The sequence below is a fragment of the Stigmatopora nigra genome, chromosome 3, assembly GCF_051989575.1.
Source record: "Stigmatopora nigra isolate UIUO_SnigA chromosome 3, RoL_Snig_1.1, whole genome shotgun sequence".
NCBI classification, from domain to species: domain Eukaryota; kingdom Metazoa; phylum Chordata; class Actinopteri; order Syngnathiformes; family Syngnathidae; genus Stigmatopora; species Stigmatopora nigra.
The window spans coordinates 16,004,533-16,026,110 of NC_135510.1; the positions used below are offsets into that span (position 1 = coordinate 16,004,533).

At 37.0% G+C, this 21,578-nt stretch overlaps 3 protein-coding genes and 1 long non-coding RNA gene across 5 annotated transcripts in view; 3 read left to right on the forward strand and 1 right to left on the reverse strand.

Moving 5' to 3' along the window:
* Nucleotides 1-1,033: 1,033 nt before the first annotated feature.
* Nucleotides 1,034-3,827, reverse strand: mcee (methylmalonyl CoA epimerase). Its single transcript, XM_077713884.1, has 3 exons — nt 3,689-3,827; nt 2,098-2,438; nt 1,034-1,338 (listed from the first exon to the last, which is right to left on the reverse strand). The coding sequence occupies exons 1-3, from the start codon at nt 3,714-3,716 to the stop codon at nt 1,186-1,188; spliced, it is 522 nt and encodes a 173-aa protein (XP_077570010.1). The 5' UTR covers nt 3,717-3,827; the 3' UTR covers nt 1,034-1,185.
* mphosph10 (M-phase phosphoprotein 10 (U3 small nucleolar ribonucleoprotein)) lies at nt 3,748-10,237 on the forward strand. The gene is made up of 11 exons (XM_077713882.1): nt 3,748-3,895; nt 4,780-5,416; nt 5,487-5,671; nt 5,757-5,919; nt 6,640-6,781; nt 8,039-8,106; nt 8,182-8,319; nt 8,421-8,531; nt 9,165-9,272; nt 9,352-9,582; nt 10,006-10,237. Exons 1-11 carry the CDS (start codon nt 3,810-3,812, stop codon nt 10,150-10,152), a joined length of 2,016 nt encoding a protein of 671 aa, XP_077570008.1. The 5' UTR covers nt 3,748-3,809; the 3' UTR covers nt 10,153-10,237.
* A 780-nt stretch (nt 10,238-11,017) lies between these two features.
* ist1 (IST1 factor associated with ESCRT-III) lies at nt 11,018-17,889 on the forward strand. Of its 2 annotated transcripts, XM_077713673.1 has the most exons (10): nt 11,018-11,145; nt 12,006-12,098; nt 12,188-12,368; nt 12,445-12,532; nt 12,612-12,695; nt 12,806-12,916; nt 12,998-13,153; nt 14,114-14,215; nt 14,708-14,744; nt 16,574-17,889. In XM_077713673.1, exons 2-10 carry the CDS (start codon nt 12,011-12,013, stop codon nt 16,732-16,734), a joined length of 1,008 nt encoding a protein of 335 aa, XP_077569799.1. In that variant the 5' UTR covers nt 11,018-11,145; nt 12,006-12,010; the 3' UTR covers nt 16,735-17,889. The 2 variants fall into 2 exon arrangements, with proteins under 2 accessions (XP_077569799.1, XP_077569800.1); XM_077713674.1 differs by lacking the exon at nt 14,114-14,215.
* Nucleotides 17,890-21,001: 3,112 nt separating this feature from the next.
* LOC144193955 (uncharacterized) overlaps nt 21,002-21,578 on the forward strand; it is a 10,720-nt gene continuing 10,143 nt past the window's right edge. Inside the window, exon 1 of the long non-coding RNA XR_013325798.1 lies at nt 21,002-21,022. This is a non-coding gene — a long non-coding RNA (uncharacterized LOC144193955). The remainder of the gene's footprint in view (nt 21,023-21,578) is intronic.

Below are 21,578 nucleotides of genomic sequence, written 5' to 3' on the forward strand. Positions count from 1 at the left end.
ATGGGGAAGTTCGACAAGAATAGACCAAAAACATGTAAATGGAACTTTGCACACAACTGCCACCTGTGCACCCGTTTAACAAAAAAAAAACATTTTTTCTGCCATTTTGTCAGAAACTAAAATGTTACATGCTAAAATACTGAAGTGTATTTCTTAATCCATTTCTTTTGCTAGGATTTTATTTTCATTTATTTTCATGTATGCCACCATTGGTGTGTCCCTTAACATCCAGTATTTGATGTGACACAAAAATAGTATGTACGATAACAGCAATATTCAGTATAAATTAAAACAATTAGGGTACTATACATGACAGCTTAGTTTACAATTGTGTTGTTGCATAACATTACCTTCCCTGATGCTTTATTTCCATTATTTAGCTTCAAGACTAAACATTGTGAGAATCTTTTAAAGTTTTTTTAAAGCTAATATTTCCACCAATAATAAAAATCCTTTTAAGCAAGTGCTTACTTTATGAGTCATCCCTCACTAAAATTCGATATTTTCATGATAACAAAATCCTAAATGCTAGAGATGCTTTAATAATTCCATGATTATAATGCTGCAACAGCTATAAACTTGGACAAGGTAATTCTGTGAATAAATAGCAATGCATGATTATATGACCGCCAGGCACATATATATACATATATATACATGTACATATATATATACATATGTATACATATACATATATATATATACATATATATGTATGTATGTATGTATGTATGTATGTGTATATATATATATATATATATATATATATATATATATATATATATATATATATATATATATATATATATATATATATATATATATATATATATATATATATATATATATATATATATATTTATATATATATATATATTTATATATATATATATATATATATATATATATATATATATATATATATATATATATATATATATATATATATATATATATATATATATATATATATATATATATATATATATATATATATATATATATATATATATATATACATATATGTATATATATATAAGGCTGTCACTATTTATGAACAACTGGAAGTGAGTTCATCACATAAATTCATACCCAGCGCCACTACCAACATTTTACGGTCACGGCAAGGTCAATTTAGAGGCATTGCTGTGGAAATAAAAGGGCAAAATAAAGGCTTGATCTGCATCATGCTTCCTCTAGCTCCACAAGCACACCATCACAATCTTTTGGATGCAGAAACATAACTGGTTTCCCATGAGCTCCTATTCTCGGTTCTGCCGAAAGAGTCCTGATGTTCTTCACTTTTAAGTCGTTGATTGCAGCTTTAATGTCGTCCACCTGCAAAATCATATTTCATTAAAGTTCACTATTTCTAATAATACAGTAAAACTGCAGTTCTTGTTATTATCATTTTTTTTTCATTTCAAGTAAAAGGGTGAGATTAAAAAAAGGCTGTGCATGAGAGAAACTTTTTAAACAAATTTGAAGGCAATTATAAGGCTGCGACTTATATGTGAGAACATATGGTAGGTTTGTGCTGAAATTTCATCTGAAAGATCACTTAGCCTACCTTTTTTCATTCCTAGTCATCATCTAAAGCAGATGTGGGCAAACTACGGCCCGCGGGCCTAATATGGCCCGTTAGGCGTTTAATCAGGCCCGTCGACTTTGTTCAAATTGTGTTTTTTTGTGTTTTTTTCCCAAGATGGTGCCGTCATGCGGAAGCCAGTGGCAGTAGCTCTGTCCACTCTTATTTGTTTTTCATGTTTTACAGCCCCTCTATATCTTTTTTTAAATTGCATTTTAACATTTCTTAATACATTCCTTTTTACTTTACTTTGTACTTTATACTTTTTACTTTAATGATGAGCGATGAGTATGTCAATACTTTAGTCCTTTTTTTCTGTTTATGTTTCATATGTACTGTTAACGGATGCACTTTTTTATATGTATCGTATCTTGTGCTGACCCGGCCCATCTGTCAAATTTTTAAAGTCAATGTGGCCCCCGGGCCGAAAAGTTTGCCCACCCCTGATCTAAAGCAAAATTGGCCTTAGAAATAAACGCAATACTGTCCCCGTGTGATAAAATCCTCACCTCAATACAAATGTGGTGCATTCCGCCAGCCTTATTCTTCTGCAAGAATCCAGAAATTGGGCTTTTCTCACCAAGAGGATGCAGAAGCTCCAGCTTTGTGTTGCCCAACTCCACAAACACTGTGTAGACGCCATGCTCCGGTAAAGGCACTTTTTCACTCACTTTGGCACCGAGGACGTCTCGATAAAGAGCCGTGGCCTTGTCTATGTCTGGGACAGCAATGGCAATATGATTTAGCTTGCCAAGGTTCCACAATGATCCAGGGACACCCTGACAAAGGGAGGTTGTGGTTGAATGTGCTCTCAGGAGTGTAGGATGAGAATATCTTGAAAGACAGGAAACTTAAAAAAAACATAGAAGAAGAGTACATATAGTCAGCAAGCATATTGAAATGTCATCTCCCATTTTTAAAGTAAACTAACAATGTATTATGTAATGAATAAAAGCATAAACGATTGGGGAAATGCATATCTTTACATTATATCACAGTTTAGTTTATACAGTAACCTAAACAATTTTGAGTACTAGCTTGATTTTACAGGTCAAAAAATGTTATTCATTTTTATGGGTTTTTTTTAACAAAAAAAGATTCGAGAAAATTTCATTTTTGGCTGTTGATTTCAAATTAGAAGTCAGTTTTTTGTCGTGTTGTCAAGGTTTTCTACTGTGTCCCATATCAAACGTTTTTTTTTAATTACTAAGTGACAGTCAATTCTAGCCACTTATAAGCAAAAGTCAATTTAAGCAATTTTCAAGCAACTCTTATTTATGAAATTATACCAGATCTATAGGAGACTGCTTTCGGACGACTTTTGGGGGTGGTCTAGTGTGTTCCAGAAGTGGAACCATCCCTATATTGAACATATTTTTTGAAGCATTTTTTTTTAAATCAGGTAACAGCAAATTTGAGCAATTTTCAAATGACAGCCACTTTCAGGCTACTTTTATCTTACAAAGCTACATCAAATTTGTATGGGAGTAATTTGCTTCGAGTCTCAGGTGGTCTAGCAAGTCTCATAAGTGGAATGGTATTGGGATATCTACAGTTTTGTTGTTGTTGTCGTTTCTTATTTCTTTCTTTTCTTTTTCTTTATTTAATATCAGGTGCGGCGGCCTAGCGGGGCGAGTGGGTAGCCCGTTGGCCTCACAGTTCTGGGGTGCTACGTTCAAATCCCTTTTTTTTTTTTTTTTTTTAAATACGAATTAGACGTATAGAAATCTAAAAATACATTATTTTTTATCTAACCAATATGTTAACCAATATCTAACAGGTTCTAACCAATACATTTTCATCTAACCCGCTAAACAATTTTCATAAAACCCCTGATTTACATTAATTATCCGATGAAAATGTCACAAATCCAAGGCAAATACTATGTGCACCCGCACGGTGGAAAACAGATAAATGTTAAGTACTATTTAGGGGGAACAAAAGACAAACTTTTTTCTTTTTAAGTGTTTAGTCCCCCATTAGACGCCCTAGCCCAAATCTAAAAACTGGTAACAAATCGCATGGCATCTCGTTGTAAAATAAAATTGTGTTAAAGTTGCTTTAATATTTTATGATGTAAAATATCAACACAGAACCAACCTGCAACCTTCAGAAAAGTGGACGCCATGTTTGAACGTCAACAACAGAACAAAAAAAAAACGAGTCATTTCCTACCGAGCCTATTTATGTGCAACACACAAATTCTCACATGTGAGTAACGATGGCCGATTTGGACGCATCCAACACGTTGCAAACGTGTTTAGATAAACTTCACGCCAATACAGAGCATCCAGATAATTTTCTAAGGTAAGTGTTACTCTTTTGTTTGGTTGTGACTATTTGAAAATATATTTCGAGTTTACATATTGGTGGGTTAAAGAGCTGTGAGCTAAAGCTAACGGCACAACAATCTTTTGGGGTTTATGGCTTTTTAAATGATGAGTAGAATAGTGCACTCCAGTGATAATACAACGGCTAAGCAGGTGTCGACGTGATTTTTGTTGTTTTGTCAGTGTAACACCATCAAAAATTAAACGTGGTGACTAAACTGCGAAAATGACAACAAATTTGGAGAAATTGAGCTACGTTCTAATTTGAGGTATTCATGCAGTCATTCATCACAACATATGTACTCATTATTACTACCGTATTTATTCAAAAGCTTCCCGGTGTGTAAATAAATACTATCAAATTGTCTATTTATTAGTCAGTATGCACTTCAAGTTTCACAACATCATACTTAAATCAAAGTCTCATCTCACTTCATTTTCTGAACTGCTTTATCCTCACTAGGGTCGCGGGGTGTGCTGGAGCCTATCCCAGCTGACTTTGGGCCAGAAGTGTGGGACACCCTGAATTGGTGGCTAGCCAATTGCAGGGTGCAAGGAGATAAACAACTATTCATGTTCACACTCATACCAAGGGGCAATTTAGAGTGTCCAATCAGCCTACCATGCATGTCTTTGGAATGTGGGAGGAAACCAGAGTACCCTAAAAAAACCCACACAGACCTGGGAGAACATGCAAACACCACACGAGTGGACTAACCTGGATTTGAACCCATGTCTCCCAGTGTTAGGTTGATGCGCTAACCACCCATCTGCCAGGCGCCCTACATCAAAGTAATGATCGATTAAATTAAAATGTCTTTTACTAATATTTCCAATGGCTATTTGTTTCTATGCTTCCAGCCGTCAAGATGACGTGGCTACAGACTTTAAATTGTTTACCAAAGCCCTTTATGACCTCCACAAAGCTCAAGAGCCAGCACACTATAAAGCCAGCCCCTTGTTCCAACTAGTGGTGGAAGACTTTGACGAAGAGCAAATCTGGCAGGAGCTGGAGCTGCAGAATGCTGGTGTCCTTAGACACTTCAGAAGTTCAGTTAATGATGCTTTGTCTGATGAGACTTTCGTAATACTGGAGGAGGAGGAAGAAGAAGAAGAGATGGAGGAAGGAGATATCAATGAAAATATAGAGGAAGAAGCTAAAGACAGGCCTCGGGGTAGGTTTAAGAAAAAGGCTGAGCCTGAGTTTGGCGGCGAAAAAGACACGGATGAAGATTCAGATTTGGATTTTGACGTGGATGCACTGGAGAAGTCGGAGAAGCAAAAACAGAATCTTTCCAAAATGGAAGGCATTCCCTCCGAAGTTGATGACCGCTTCTTCAAGTTGTCAGAAATGGAGTCATTTCTTAATGACATGGACAAAAAAGATGCAAAGGAGCAGGACGAAAACGATGTTAATTATTTTCAGGACATGCCCTCTGACGAAGATGACAATTTTAACCTGGAATTGCTCTCAAGAAAAAAACTAAAGAAATCGAGTGTATGTTTTCTGACATTTGTGTCGTATATTTATTGATGTATTCATGTTAAAATGAATATTGTATTAACAGGAAAAGAGTACCAGAGATCTGAAATACAAAGACTACTTTAGTGCTGATGGTGATGCAGACGAACAACTGGATAGCGAGGATGAGGAAAAAGATGGAGAGAAAGAAGTCAATGATGAGGAGAAAGAAGTCAATGATGATGAGGAGGAGGAGGAAGATGATTTTGATGATAATAATGTTGACAATGAGTAAGTGATGATAGTTTTCTTCCTCTCTTTTTGGACATTTTAAAATTTAAAGTGTAAAACTGACAGTTTGTTTTAACTTTTCAAGCAACAAAGACACAAGCCTCGAAAACTCTCGGAAGACGGTGACCTTTAACCTTCCTGGCAAAGAAGACAGTGAAGGGGAGGAATTTGAGGACATCTTTGGAGGAAAGGACCAAAACGCAAAGAAATCTCAATCCAAATCCTCACATGAGAAAAACCAAGAAAAGGTATTTGTAGACTGCCAAATACTACGCATATTCCGCTGTTTACAATGCCAGTTTTTTCCAAACTACTAGATTGAGAGGTACCTCGAGATACGAGCTTAATTCGTTCCGGGACTGAGCTCGTATGTTAATATTCTCGTAACCCGAAAGAATGTTTTCCATTGAAATGAACTAAAAACAAATTAATTTGTTCCAACCCTCTGAAAAATCACCAAAAACAGGATGTTAGATTGGAGAAAAATGTTTTATTTCTTTTAATCTGCCATCTATTGACAAAGTAACACATAACTAGTGGTTTAATAGTACTAAAATGTGTTTAATAGTACTAAAATTAGATGGATTTCGTGGAGGGGGGGGGCTTTTTATTGACATGTGTACATTCTCCTCATATGTTTCAAGCAGTGTAAACATGTTAGCTATGTTCACAAAACGAAAACGTGAGTAATAGTTGATTTGCAATTTTTTTTTTTTAAATTGCAAAAATGTATTATTGGAAAAAACGAACTTAAAAGCATGAGAAAATTAGCTTTATTTTTTGTAATCACCTCTGGTAAATACCACTGGGGAAAAAAGGTCAGAAAATATAAAAATTCAATTCAGACGCAACAAAACAGGACTTTTGATGTTTTGGCATCTAAATGGGATTTTATTTAATGTTTTAAATCCCCCCCCCCCCTCACAGGATATTGCTTGTCTCAATTCATGTCATTTCTTCACTTGTAGATGGCACAGAAAATCGATGTGTTGGAGAAAGCCTCCCTTTCCACAAAATCATGGCAGCTTTCTGGAGAGGTGACGGCAAAGTCTCGCCCAGAAAACAGTATGCTTGAAGAAGATTTGGAATATGAACAGGCATCTAGGAAGGGTAAGTAGATATATTGGTGATACGTATTAGTAGTTAAGTGAAATGGTCAAAGCTAGTGATCGACCGATAATCAGTAAAGCCGATATTTGGACATTTTGACAATTTCGGTATCGGCCCTTTTTTATCTGACTGGTCGTTGGGAAGAAATTGATTTAAAACCATATTATTTTGGCTCTAATGGAGCCACACTTTTCTCTCCTGCCTGCTCTCTCTAACATAGTGCATCTCAATTATTTTCTGTTAGGCCCCCCCTAGCAAGAGGAAAACTATTCGCCCCCCACCCCCCCACCTCCCACCGTGACTATAAATAAAATTATTTTATAAAATTGTTATAAGTACAACATTTTATCCTTATTAACATTAAAGAAAAGGAAAAAGAGAAAGAAATATAGTCAAACTTACAAAGAATAACTTTATTAAATCTTGTTTTAAGTCTGCAACAGAAAAGATTTTAAGTGCATCAATGCCTGAAATAAAAAATAAATGAGAGCGCCACTGCCAGCTAGTGGAGTGGATGCGCAATTACACTTTATACTAGTACGGCCAAATAAAATCCTGTTTCCCAGGGTTACACGCGCCCCCCCCAGGTAATGCACCCCCCCCCCCCCCCAGGGGGGGCGCCCCACTATTTGAGAAGCACTGCTCTAACATAAACGACCAGCTTCAATTCCTGTTGTCCTTTATTGGTACTAAACATGCACAGACACACTAGCACCAAGCTAAATTAACACCATAACCTTCAGTTGTAGGACTCCCAAATATACTATTAATAAATATAAGGGCAGAATAGATCATTTTGACTGTCATTTCTTTAGTATCTCTCTCGGCAAGTTCTCGCGCTCGATTGATATCAGTCTTGAAAAACCCATATTAGTTGGTAATCTGATGAGAGAAACAATGAAAAGAGAAAGAAAACATTAAAACGACACATTAAATTGAGAGACTTATAGTTGCCCTACACGTGCAATTGCTTAATATTAAGAAAATATGCACCGCATGTTTTGTTCATCAATTAATCACAATTTTGCATTGCTGCTTGTACAACTATGTACAGTAACTTTGTACACTCTACTTCCAAAATTATTTTTTGCCAGAAATGGTTTGCTAACTTGATGTTTCCGTGATTTGAGACATGTAAAACCGCTAATCCATTCTAAAATCCCTAACACTACTCACTTGATGTGATAATCAATAACAATTTTTCTTCCAAATACAGTCATTTCTGACCGTAAGATTCTTTTTTTTTTTTTTTTGCAGCTCCTGCTATCACAGAAGAAACTACACTGCAGCTTGAAGACATCATTAAACAGAGAATTAAAGACCAGGTTTGTTTTAAGTTCTGCTGTTTTCCTGCATTCATGATGACACTTTGCTGTTTCCCTTGGTTTGGGTCTCTCCAGGCATTTGATGACGTGGTTCGCAAGGAGAAACCTAAAGAGGAGGTGTTTGAGTACAAGAAGAGACTAACATTGGATCATGAGAAGAGCAAGCAAAGTTTAGCTGAAATTTATGAGCAGGAGTACATCAAGCAGACAGAGGTTCAGCTTTTGTCTCATTCTTTTGAAATATTTGAAATCCACATTACTCTTATTAAAAATAGATATATTTTTTTCTGATGTTTTGATTCTAACGATTTCAGCAAAAAACTGAGGATGAGGAGAACCCAGCCCATGTAGAAATACAAAAACTGATGGACGCTCTCTTTTTAAAACTTGATGCCCTCTCAAACTTCCATTTCACACCTAAACCAGTAAGTTTTTTTTTAAACTTGTAAAAAGTTAAGAGCATTTGATGATGCGGTAACAATGAGTTTCAGTCAATGTTAATGTATGACTCTAACATTGCCAGTGAAGTCCTTTTCACTCCTTTTTAATAGGCTTTTACTCCTCAATGTTGCTCTTTGTTTATATTATTAATCTTGACCCATTTTAGATTGGGGAACCTCATCAAAGGCTCTTCATCCATGTCGGAATAATTGATACGTCAACGAGCCAATTTCACCCAAGAGATCCAAATATCTCATTTTCTTATGCATTGCTTTTTTTTCAGAGTAATATATTGTATACTATGAAGACCCGAATAATAGTAGGCACTGGAATAATAGTAGGGAGTGGAAAATTCCAAATGAATTAATAATAGTAGGCACCGGAATAATAGTACTACTACTACTACTAATATTCATTATTTTTGGAATTTTCCACTGCCTACTATTATTCCAGTGCCTACTAGCTGTCTTTTTAAGCCATGTTAATTTTTCTGCTGACTTTTTTCTTTTATACATGCAGACCTCTTAACATTAGAGCCAATGTTGAAATAAATCAATGGTCTTTTTTTTTAAAGTGTGCTGGTTGAACAGTCCCTCATATTTGTTTTGTGTTTCCAGGCTGTGCCTGAGGTGAAGGTGGTTTCCAACCTACCTTCCATCACAATCGAAGAAGTAACTCCAGCCACTGCCAGTGATGGTACTCTCCTTGCTCCAGAGGAAATTAAAGTAAGAAAAAATTCATATTTTTTAACATAAATTATGTAGCTAAGACAAAGTGTCTAAAAGTGCTTTCTTCCTACTAAAGGAGAAGAACAAAGCTGGTGATATTTTGGGGGATTCAGAGAAGACGGCTACCGACAAAAAGAGGGAAAGACGACTTAAGAAGAAGAAGAAGCATTTCAAAATTAAGGATAGAGAAAAGCAACAGAAGCTCAAGGAAGCCATTAGAGCCAGTCAGAACAAAATGCCCTCAAAGGCTCAAGTTAAAGAAAACCTGAAGAAACTCACTAAAGGAGGGAAGGCGACTATACTTAAGGTGAGTTGTCTTTGCCAAGTCTTAAGCTACAAAAAATATGGGGGGGGGGAGGGCAGTGCGTTTGAAATTGTCAATTTGTACTGTACCAGATCAGTGGTATTCAAATATTAAATAGGGTCGACAAACTACGACTAAGATTAAAATATAGTAATGTAATATTTACATGTATATATTTTTCATTACATGCAACTCATTAAATAGTTGTTTGCATTTGATAATTATTTATATTTCTTAATTATGTTTGTAATCAGTGATTTTTTTTTTTTTGGTGTACCACTAGGGGCAGTAGTAGAAACATTTGAGAATTATTGCACTAGTAACTAGTTGAGAATTACTGTACTAGTCTAGTTCATCTGTGTGATGTACTGTGTATGGGAGTTTTGAGATAAACATGAGTAATATTTTGCCTCTGTTCGATTCTAGGATGAAGGAAAGGACAAAGCACTGCGCTCTTCTCAAGCATTCTTTTCTCAGCTGCAGGACCAAGTAAAAATTCAGATTAAAAATGCAAAAAGCCAGCCTACGAAAAAGAAGCGGAAAGAAGTTTCTGCCAGCAAACTTAAATTATAATCAGCAACTGATGCTTTATTGCAGTAGGTTATATTGTACAAAGGCCATTTTTTAAGTCATAAAATCTTATCTTTAAATCCTTGAATGTGTTTTTGTTTTTCATTAAAAATGAAATTCCAATGTCTTGGGCATTTTATGGTGTACGGTAGAGTTGGCGTATATACGTCTTTACAAGCCCGATCCCTGAATTTTCTACGAGGCACAGTAATTAAAATTTGGAGACTGCTGTGCAAGATTAGCTGCAGCATCTCCAAGAGAACTGTGAGTAATCTGACCTGTTTGTGTACTACAGTGTTGAATTGGGAAATACTACGTGGCTGTTTACTTGAGATGCTTGCTGGTTTTTGTAAAAATAATAATAATAATAATTTAGTGTCCAATCAGCCTACCATGCATGTTTTTGGAATGTGGGGGTAAACTGGAGTACCCATAGGAAACCCACACAGGCCCGTGAGAGCATGCAAACTCTACAGCTGAACTGACCAGAATTTTAACCCAGGACACCAGAGCTGTAAAGAAGACATACTAACTACTCTTATTTTTATTCTGTCTTTAAACACTCAAATTATTCAGGGTCCATTAAAACGTAATATATTATATTTTTAAAAATATTATGACGGATTGGGTTTATAATGCTGCTTCTGACGTAAGGGAGCACAATATTCCCCGCGGGCGTCACTCTGACTCATAGTTTAATTATTTTGCCCTTGGTGTCTAACCTGTTGGCCAACACTGCACTATATCGACCGACTCTGATGCAAAATGGCTGATAAGTGGCAACGCGATTTGATCCCTGTTGTTCAATGTGCATCATACATCTAGTTTTATTTACACGGTCTTTACACGCGTGACTCTTGCATATTTCCATGGCCCCTCCCTGTTTAGAAAATTCCCACTACGTCACAAAGATCATCACGGAAGTGAACTAGGCGACGAAACCCAGACACAAAACACGGAACATAAGTGTTCTGTATACTCCATTTCTTCAGACAGGTATGGTTTTTCCACCACTTTATTTAATGTTAACTACATAGTGAACTGCCTTTGGACTAGAGATAGGATCTGGAACCAATCCCGAACAATCGACCATTACCGAAATTCGGTTCGGGCCTAAAATAGTTTCCAGTAGTAGCCCACCACCAGGGCGCACTTTAATAGCAAAAAAATAATAATAAATGTGATTTAATGCTTACAATGTTTCTTGCATTATTTTTACTGGATGAAAAATTCGGGTATCGGTTCAGTATCGGTTAAACATATCTTGAAAAAACATCAGCATTGGGATCTACCTTGTTGAGAATAATTTAATCAATAATTGATATATACATATTACTAATGTAATGAACAATTAAATGTCACCTTTTTGTTCATTTAGCCTACTTTTACATTCATCCAAACACAAAACATATCTTTTTCCCATATCATACCCAACTCGCACCTGGTATTGTGATTTGGCATTTATTTTTATTTTTTGTATCTTTTGGTTGTAATCTGTACTTGAGTGTCCTTATGGCCCTTTGAAATAAAAAAAAAAGTATTTTTACTACATTTTACTTAGCGAATGACATTTTTAAACCAACAGAAATTAAATTCAGGTGATGGTGTGGGACAGTTTAGCCCACGTCAACATCGTCTATTATATAATTAATCCCGCCCTTGGTTAATGGTGACCTCATTGTTGCACACAGTGCCCCCTCCTACAATGTCATTATTCTTCATCTTAACTAAGCAGAGAAAAATTGAGTAAATTCCTCCCTTGCAAATGTACATACTTAAATACGTTGAGCAGCTGTCTTTTTATGAATGTCATTTAGCCTAAACCTTGTCTCTCCTCCCTTTTATCATGATAACAGGCATCATGCTGGGAGGAGGCTACAAAGCAGAGAGGTTAAGGGTCAACCTCAGACTTGTCATCAACAGACTCAAACTTCTGGAGAAAAAGAAAAGTAAGTCCTGCAAGACTACCATCGTGAAGGCTTTTATTTCGTCCTGGTCCTTATGTCATCTCATGCTCGTCTTTCCATTTTTAATGAAGCTGAACTAGCTCAAAAGGCTCGGAAGGAGATCTCTGATTACTTGTCGTCAGGAAAAGATGAGCGGGCGCGCATCCGCGTAGAGCACATCATCAGAGAGGACTACATGGTCGAAGCCATGGAGATCTTGGAAATCTACTGCGATTTGCTCCTGACGCGATTTGGCCTCATTACGTCCATGAAGTAAAGTCAAGAATCTGATCTTGCGTCCTTAACTATATTGATGGTGGACCGTTTTTCCGTCATGTCCTTATTTCAGGGAGATGGATCCAGGATTACAAGAGGCAGTTTCCACTCTTATTTGGGCAGCACCTCGCCTTCAGTTGGAGGTGACTGAATTAAAAGTCGTAAGTGTTCGTCAAAAGGCAACTTTTTTTTTTTAAGTCTTGTCTCGCCTAAATTGTATTAAGATCTCTATTCTTACAGGTGTCAGACCAGCTATGTGCAAAATATAGCAAGGAGTATGGCAAGCTATGCAGGACAAACCAGATTGGAACGGTCAATGAAAGGGTTTGCATTTTATTTTTTTCATTGTCTGTCACTTCCTCCAAACAAGTAATTGAGTCAAGAAATATTTCAGCTTTTTGAATTGGACTAAACATGTGATGATGTCTTTACAGCTGATGCACAAATTGAGTGTGGAAGCCCCTCCTAAGATATTGGTGGAACGCTACCTGATTGAGATAGCAAAAAACTATAATGTACCGTATGAACCTGACGCCATGGTCCGGGTAGGTCTTTAAATTAGTCGCTGTGTTGTGCTGGGCACTCATTTGCTTAACTTTTTTTTTTTTTTTATTTACCTATGACAGCCTGAGGTGAGTCACGGAGAGGCAGACTTGATTGACGTGAACCATGACAAGAATTCAAGAGGAGGTGGAGGCGGCGGCGGCGGGGGGTTTTCTGCCCCTGCCATGCCCATGCCAATGCCCATGCCAATGCCTTTCAACTACCCAACTCCCAAAGGAGTAAGATAATTCTTTCAAAACATCTTTGTTAGTGCATGAGACTTGGACTAAATTAAAATTAAGCGGAAAGACGCACCTCTTTTTAGGGTTAGTCGTTTGTCCTTTTGTAAGAAAATTATGTTGACTAAGATATTGAGATAGAGAACTACTCTTTAAGCCTAAAATGTTAGTACTGCTATTGTGCATGGGAAATTATCAATACAAGTACTAACAGAAGTATCAAGTTATACTTCTCGCTTTTAGATTTTTAACATTTTCACCGACTTTTTTCCAAAAGTTATGCATGCTTTTTAGACACTATTCCTGGGTATATTAAAAACACTTTCATCTGTATTTTCTCGAGATTTCTGCAAGCGTTTGAGTGACTTTTCCCGGGTACATTATTAATATTTCTCCCTTATTATTTTTAAAATTTTAACCAACTCAATCAACTGCTATTGTTCATGGTAAATTATCAATACAAGTAGCAACAGAAGTATCAAGTTGTACACTTGAGCTTTTTATATTTTAGTGAGATCTTTATCTCCCCTGAAGCCATTTTATTTAAAATAACCAACACATTTTCTTATGTCACACTGTTTTCCCTTGGCTTGTTCTGATATTAACAAGAACGTTAACACCTCCACAAACGACTCCAATTTTAACAGACCAAATTTTGACAAACCTTCTACCATTAAAAAAGTTTTATAAAGGTGCCCTTAATATCTTTTCTCCTAAATCTAGCCTGAAAAATAAAGCTTTCGTAACAAATCTTTATTAATCATTCAAATCCCCTGATCAGACGAGCAATCCTAAATTGCTTCCTTACTTGGTTCAACAGGTTTAGAATTTTCTAGAAAGATTATGATAAACTAATCAAGTCATATGCTCGTTATCCTTTGAAAAAAAAAAAAATACACCGCTGTCATCGCACGCCATGTACCAACTGAGAACCTTGTGCTCGTGTCGTTTATCGCCCAGGAACCGTTTAATCCGGCTTTTGGACCTTACAACAGCTTCCCGCACCCAATGGGAGGAGGGCAACCCCCTCAGCTGCCCACTTCTCCCCCCACATACGAGTCTGTAAGTGACCAAACTTCTCCCATCCATGACCCCTCCCTGTTCCCCCAGATGGACAGATGGACAGGGCAGGGCAGGGCATCACTCAGGGAAGAGTTGTTCACTTAGCTTTTCTTCTTATCTCTATACTTCTGCTCTTTTCCCCTGAGTAGGTTTTTTCTTTATTTGGACAAAACTAGGCAGTGCTATACACATGTTATACACATATTGCGATCATTAACACCTCAGTGGTTCCACTAACAAGACCTGGGAATAGATTAGCTGGAGACTGTGGTGCCGTGGAAACTGAAGAGAAGATAAACATTTAATCTCATATTGTTGGATTTTGCAAACTAGCCTAAAGTTTGTTGCCTGAGGTGATGGTTTCGTCGTTGAGTCCCCAACAACCCTTCCCCCTCATTGTTTTGTTCTTTTCTTACTTAAACACTAACACAAAATAACTTCAACTCTATAAAAATGAGAGCTAGTGTCATAAACACCTTTCTTCTGTTTCAGATTGATGATATAAACTCTGTTCCTTCCCAGGTGATAGGTAAGTTAATTCTGTAATTTTTGCAGTTGGTCTGTAATCTTTGACATAGCATCTCAATCATTAAAGGTGGAGTTGCTAGCAAGATTTGAATTGAAGATGATCCTTAGCACATTAGACTCCAGTGAGGAAATGAGTGTGGTTTGTCAGGTTTAAGACCATATACATTCAATAATATCGGAGCAGAGGAAACACACAGCCAGTCGTGATGGGGATTTAACTCACTTCATATGAAGGAGGGAGCTAGAAAAGTCAGCGCCGGGAGATATGTCTATCTTCCAGCGTAACCAGATCGAATCCTTGGCAACTCCCCATAGACAAACTGGTTTTATTAACACAGGATCATGTGACACAGACAGACTTTAGGCGGGAAGGTGAACAAAGAAATGGGGGTGTTGTGATAGGTAACACCCCCCCTAACTAAATGGAGTCGTGATGGGAGTTACCACAAGGTCGTGCAAAATTCTATTCCAGTGACTACACTATATAAACAAAAAGACATAATAATAATAATAAACATAAAATACATTCATACTTCACATGGTCAAAGACACAAAAACAACAAAGATGACTGTAGTTTTCAACGTTCTGTGATGTCAAACCCGTTGAAGACTTATATAGCGTTTAGTTTAAAACAAAAATGAATTCAACAAAAAAAGAAAATATAGGCGTCGTTTAAAGTTGTGATGCGATCGAGCATGTTTTGCAGCATGGAAAACATCGCTAAGAGGCACAGAATTGGTTGCATGAGATTCACAAATGATCAAGAAACAAAATGGATCAAATCTTCATATCCTACCACCTGCCAATACTACATTAGCAAATTACTGGAAGACCTGTTCTATGGTGTCCTAGTTGATGTTGGCCTACTGAAGTTAGAAAATAACCCTTGTAAACTATCAACATCTTTGAATGGTCCACTTACTATACAAAAACTTGTAATCCCCAAAAGCCCCTAAAAAATATTATGGCTATTTTGTATGTTGGCAGGGTTTTATCACTCTTCCTCCATGTCAGCTAGTCCAGTGTATCCCAACCTTTTTTGAGCCCAGGCACACTTTTTGCATTGAAAAAAATCTCAAGGGACACCACCATCTGAAAATCTTTGTCGCCTATATTTATAACAGTTATTCTCATCGAAGTTTTATCAGCAGAAATCGCATCTAAAATTATTCCAAAATCTAATTTTTCACAATGACCTAATGTCACGGAAATGTGGCCTGTGGACCCTGAACAACTTCCGGTTTGAGTGATGCAAATAACCAAGTCAAGTTATTGATCGCATCATTTTATGATTTTTCTCTAAATATTACTTAAATCTCCTAATATTCCGCAAAAAAAATTGTGCTCACACAGACTTTACGTCGGCAAAAGTTGATGCCCTAGAAACCAGACAACTTCCATTTCGACTTAGAGAAAAATAAGCAACAAAATTACTGTTTCACAACTTGAATCAAATAATAGTATAATCTACAATTTAACGTCCATCATATTTTGATTTGAACCTTGTAATAGTTCCATTTTAATCTTATATTCATATAAATTTTTCTCTCTCAATATCACATTGTATGACTTCTTGCAATTTCCCACGGCACACCTGACCATTGCTCACGGCACACCAGTGTGCCGCGGCACAGTGGTTGGGAAACACTGAGCTAGGATACGATAACTGATGGAAAATATTAGTCGTCTTCTTTGCACTGCTGTTCTATTGGCAATGTTAACAAATTGGATCTTTTATGTCCCATACTTAATAATGTAGAGTTTCTTTAACAATAATGACGAAAAGCATCATTAATAGGTCAATCTTCACCCCTTTTATCCTATTGCAGGTGGCCCATCACAAATATATGACAACAATGCCCTCCCGGAACTTCCTTCAGTTCCAGACACACTCCCGGCCACTTCCTTCGGTGGGAATGCCTCTACTTCGGATGACATCGACTTTGATGACCTAACACGACGTTTCGAGGAGCTGAAGAAGAAGACTTAAGTCTTTTAACCAAAATGCAGGTTGACATTGTAGCTTGCTTACAACTGGCCCTGAATTTATATATACATATATATATAAGTGAACACTTACACTGTAAAGAATTAATATGTACCCCAGTGCATTTGGGATTGCTCATTCAATTTTCAAATAGATTTTTTTTTGCTAGAGAAGTACAGATATCGCCTTGCTCGATAGTTAGTTAATTGGTTTGTGCATGGATTGAAACCTACATATGCCCCGCCCATCAAATGTTTCCATTCCATTCCCACAAAAAAGCAACTCTTGCTGAACTGTTCATTTGAAATCTGGTTACTCTTGCTTGCCATCAGTTTTTGAACATTTCCCTTTGATTAATAGATCATTTAAAATAATTTTTGGTTCAATTGGTCACATGTTAAAGTTGGCACATTCTGTCATATTGTGATCTTTGTCACCACCACTACCACCACCACCCTCTTTCACCGCAGACCAGTCAAACAGGTCAGACTGGCCAGCCTGGCCTGCTATGAGATTTGTTTACCAGATGAAGTTTCAGTAACTGAAATAGGTCACAAAAGTCTCGTCTCTTCCCAGAATTGCACTTCACATATATTCATTCAATGGTTATACAGTTACTGGTTAGTAGACAGGAATTATTTCTATTTTGGGTCATGTCAATTCCAATGTTTCCCCAATGTATCATTACATAAACACCAAATACCTACTCTCTACCCAGTGAAGTAAATAATGTCCCTACAAAGATCTAGTCGCTTTAGACTCCACCCATGTAAACTCTTACACGTTGTGTATTGCTACATTTGCCTTATTATCCATTTCTCACCAGATGCCTTGACAGTCTGTACAAGCATTGCACATTGTCATCCAAATCGCACCTGCCATTCGTAAAGACTGGATACAATCTGAAACCTATTTTGGCGGAGGTGTCACGCTACCATGATCTTTTTTGTTAAAGTTGATGAGTAACGAACAATATTTGTTGTCAAATGATACAGATCGCCCAACTGGAAATGCTACCAAATGATTATGTGGTTTTTGGGGGAATGATATAAACGAAGGGAGTTTTTGGGCTTAAAAATGTATAACAGAACTCTACTGTATTTTCTATCTTGAACTGTGTTTTCCCATCAGAAAAATAAAAGTTACATTTTAATCAAAGGGTGAATTCATAAAAAGGAAAGTCTATATTTTGTGGTCCAAACCAAAATACAATAGTAGATTGCAGTGATGTCCATTCCACCTGGGTCTGCAGTGGGGGCAGTTTTTTTGCTCCAGCTCATCCATCGCAGACAGTTTACCAGTGAGGCTTCTGGCAACCTTCTACAGAGCCACTGTGGAGAGCATCCTGACTTACGGCATTACAGTGTGGTATGCCGGAAGCACAGCAGCAGACAAAAAAGCCACGCAGAGGGTGATAAACACTGCCCAGAAGATCGTCGGCTGCTCTCTGCCATCACTGGAAGAAGACATTGCCAACCCCCGGTACCTCAGCAGAGCCGGAATCATTGTTAGGGACCCATACCATCCTGGACACGGCCTGTTCCAGTTGCTTCCATCTGGCAGACGCTACAGGTCCTACAAAGCACGGACAAACAGGCTCAAGGACAGCTTTTTCCCAACAGGCATCAGGACTCTGAACCTGTAGCAACACGTGACGTGACGACAACACAAATCCCTTCTATGAAATGAAGTCGCAATGACGTAACAGGAAGTTCGTTTGGCGTGGATCTGCCTTCCTTCCACAGGCTGACTGAGGGAGGGTAAGTATAAAGACTGAGAGGTAAGTGATCCATCTTATTCTTGTTGGCATCGGTGAGGCAACTTGCAGTCGCCGGATTGATGGCGCTCAAGGTGGAGAGCTAACAAGTATGAATATGTCATAAATAAATGTCATAAATGTGTCTTGCCTGGGAAGACGAACTTGTGGAGAAGCACTATACAATTTTGCCATACGCTGCTGAGGGTATGATGACTACTAGGCTGCTAAAGCACCCCTGCAACCCTAGTGAGAATAAAGCAGTCCAGAAAATGGATGAATGAATGAATTCTTGGAGTGAAATTGCACATTTATGAGTGTGAGTAGTCAGAGAGGTCTAGTAGTAGGATTGACCCACATTCGCTGTAAAAAAAATCTTAAAGTTGCAGTACCACAAAATTGAGAACCCTGACAAAGTAACATTTGTATTACATTTTTCTTGAAATTTGAGCAGTAAAATTGCAATTTTTTTTAATATTTCAGAAGTGAGGAAATTCTACTACGAGTAGTGACCCACATTCACTTGAAGTTATGAAAATAAATCCTAATTTACAGTTCCAAAAAAAATGAGAATATCAGCCTTGACAAAGCACACATGCAGCAATTTTAATTCATTTTTTCTTGAAATTAATTAATAATTAATAATTAACAATAACAATTAATAACACAAAAAATATATTGACCAGCTTAGTGTTTTTTGTTGTTTATTGTAAATACGTTATATGTAAGATGTAATATAGTGACCGAAAAATCCACATCACTCTTACTGTTAAGTTTGCATCTTTACTCAACAACGTAACTGATTAGCAATAATAACACATTTTTTTTCTTCTGGGTGAATAATAAACAATCACTATCGCATAAACACACCAACTGAACAAGCATGTACTCTCCTATTTTTATACAGATAAATAGATAGATAAATCTATGTAAATAAAATTTAATGTGCCAGGCTTTGTTGGCTGTGAACTCAGATATTCTCCCCATTGGAATAGTGCCTGCATTTGTCTTGTTGTTCTGTAAAATTAAAACTTTGGATTAGTGAGTCATATTTCACTTGTTACTCATAAAAAAATACTCGTCTGTCATCAAAACCATAAATATGTCCGCACATCTTACATACCAACGCTAAACTAGTCCTGAAAAGTCTTAATTTAGATAAAGTTGCTGGAGTTTAGTATACTAAACATATTCTACAATATCGTGTGTTAGGGTTAGGAAATGGAACACATACTTCTACTTTTATAAATTACAAATGTGAAATCTGGATTAAACAATTTGTGACTGGTGTTATGTGAATTCTTCTCAAAGTTTATTTAATCTTAATTTAGTATATTTAATGAATGAGCCATTTAAGGAAGTGAAATTGCCAGAAAAGATGTTTTTTGAAAAACTGAGCTCAGAAAATGAGAGAATGTCCTCTTTTTAGTAACTAAGAAGTATTTAGCTCTCACATTTATATTTCTAGGCATTTTAGAATTTTTGAGATTATGCTTCCACATTAGATACAAACTATTATTTTTACTTTCATGTGCTGATATGAAAGATCTAGTTTTACTAATTTGTCTTTTGTTTTTTGAAAATGTAATCCTATGAGTGAGACTAATTCCTTCCCTGTGGACTGTTTAGTAGTGGAATCCAAATGAAAAAGAATAATAATAAAGAGCAACAGACACTTCGTCGAACAGACACTTCGTCGAACAGACACTTCGTCGAACAGACTCTTCGTCGAACAGACTCTTCGTCGAACAGACTCTTCGTCGAACAGACACTTCGTCGAACAGACTCTTCGTCGAACAGACTCTTCGTCGAACAGACTCTTCGTCGAACAGACTCTTCGTCGAACAGACACTTTGTCGAAGAGGCACTTTGTCGAACAGAAATTTCGTCGAACAGACATTTCGTTGAACAGACAAAAAAGCGTTATATTTTTCATCCTTTAACTTTCTTACCTAAGAGCAATTGTTCAACTTCTTCAGTTTCTTCCACAGCGACAGGTTTAAGTAACAAAGCAAAAAACACAGCAACTCCAATCACCTTTGAAACATAATGAACACATTATTTATATTATATTATATATTCATTATTTGTATATATTCAAAAAACATATTCAAATATATTACAGCGAGCTCTGTCAACCTTCCCCCCAGATTGTTATATACTAATAGTGCATTGCCAAAACATGATCTGGATTCATGCAGCAATTCTCCAGCAATGTTTGGTTTGAATTTTCTGTGTAATGAAAGATTGAATTATATTTTACCGACTGAAATCTTTCCATTTAAAACATTTTTTTACGGCTGGCAGCCTGGGCACACACTATGTAGGAGGTGTGTGCTTTCTTTTCTTTACAGGTATCTGCAGCAGTGGCTCCACCCCTAAGACAGAGCCCTGCCCAGGCCTACACAGCTGTAATTAATTCCCCAATCATCCCTCCTCCAATCAAGATTCACTTCCTGCCCTTATTTAAACCCTTTTCAGTTAGCATTTCGGCTTTGCCCTTGATGCCTTGATGCCATGCTGAGTTTCAGGCTTGTGAGTACGTTACTCCCTATTATATTTTGTATGTGTTGTTAATGATTTTTGGGTTGCATAGGGGGACTTGAGATAAGTTTAGACACCCCGGGGTATACATATAGTTTGTGCTTTTAGACACATGGTTATTCCCCTGTCTAAATTATATTACATCAGTTTAACAGTGAGATCCTTCGGTCTTATTTCCTGTATTTTGTGGGTGTTCATTTGGACACCTGTCTGGGAGGGGTTTTTACCGTGTTTATTTGAGGGTGCCACTTTAATATCTCGTGCTTCCCCTATGTTATCCCGTAGTCTGTTTTAATGACTTTATTGTATAATAAAATATAACTAAGGCTACTTGCAGTGTTTGTCCGAACTCATCTTTGACCGAACCTGTCTGCTGTGATAGTTGCGACTCCCTGCTATATCATACCCCAGGGGGAGTCGTAAGACATTTATATTGAGTTTTCCAGTATCATATATTCCAGCAGTGCTCAAAATGTCAATCAATGTTGCATCATGCAGTGTTTCATCTCACCTCATTTCATTTTCTCAACCGCTTCATCCTCATTAG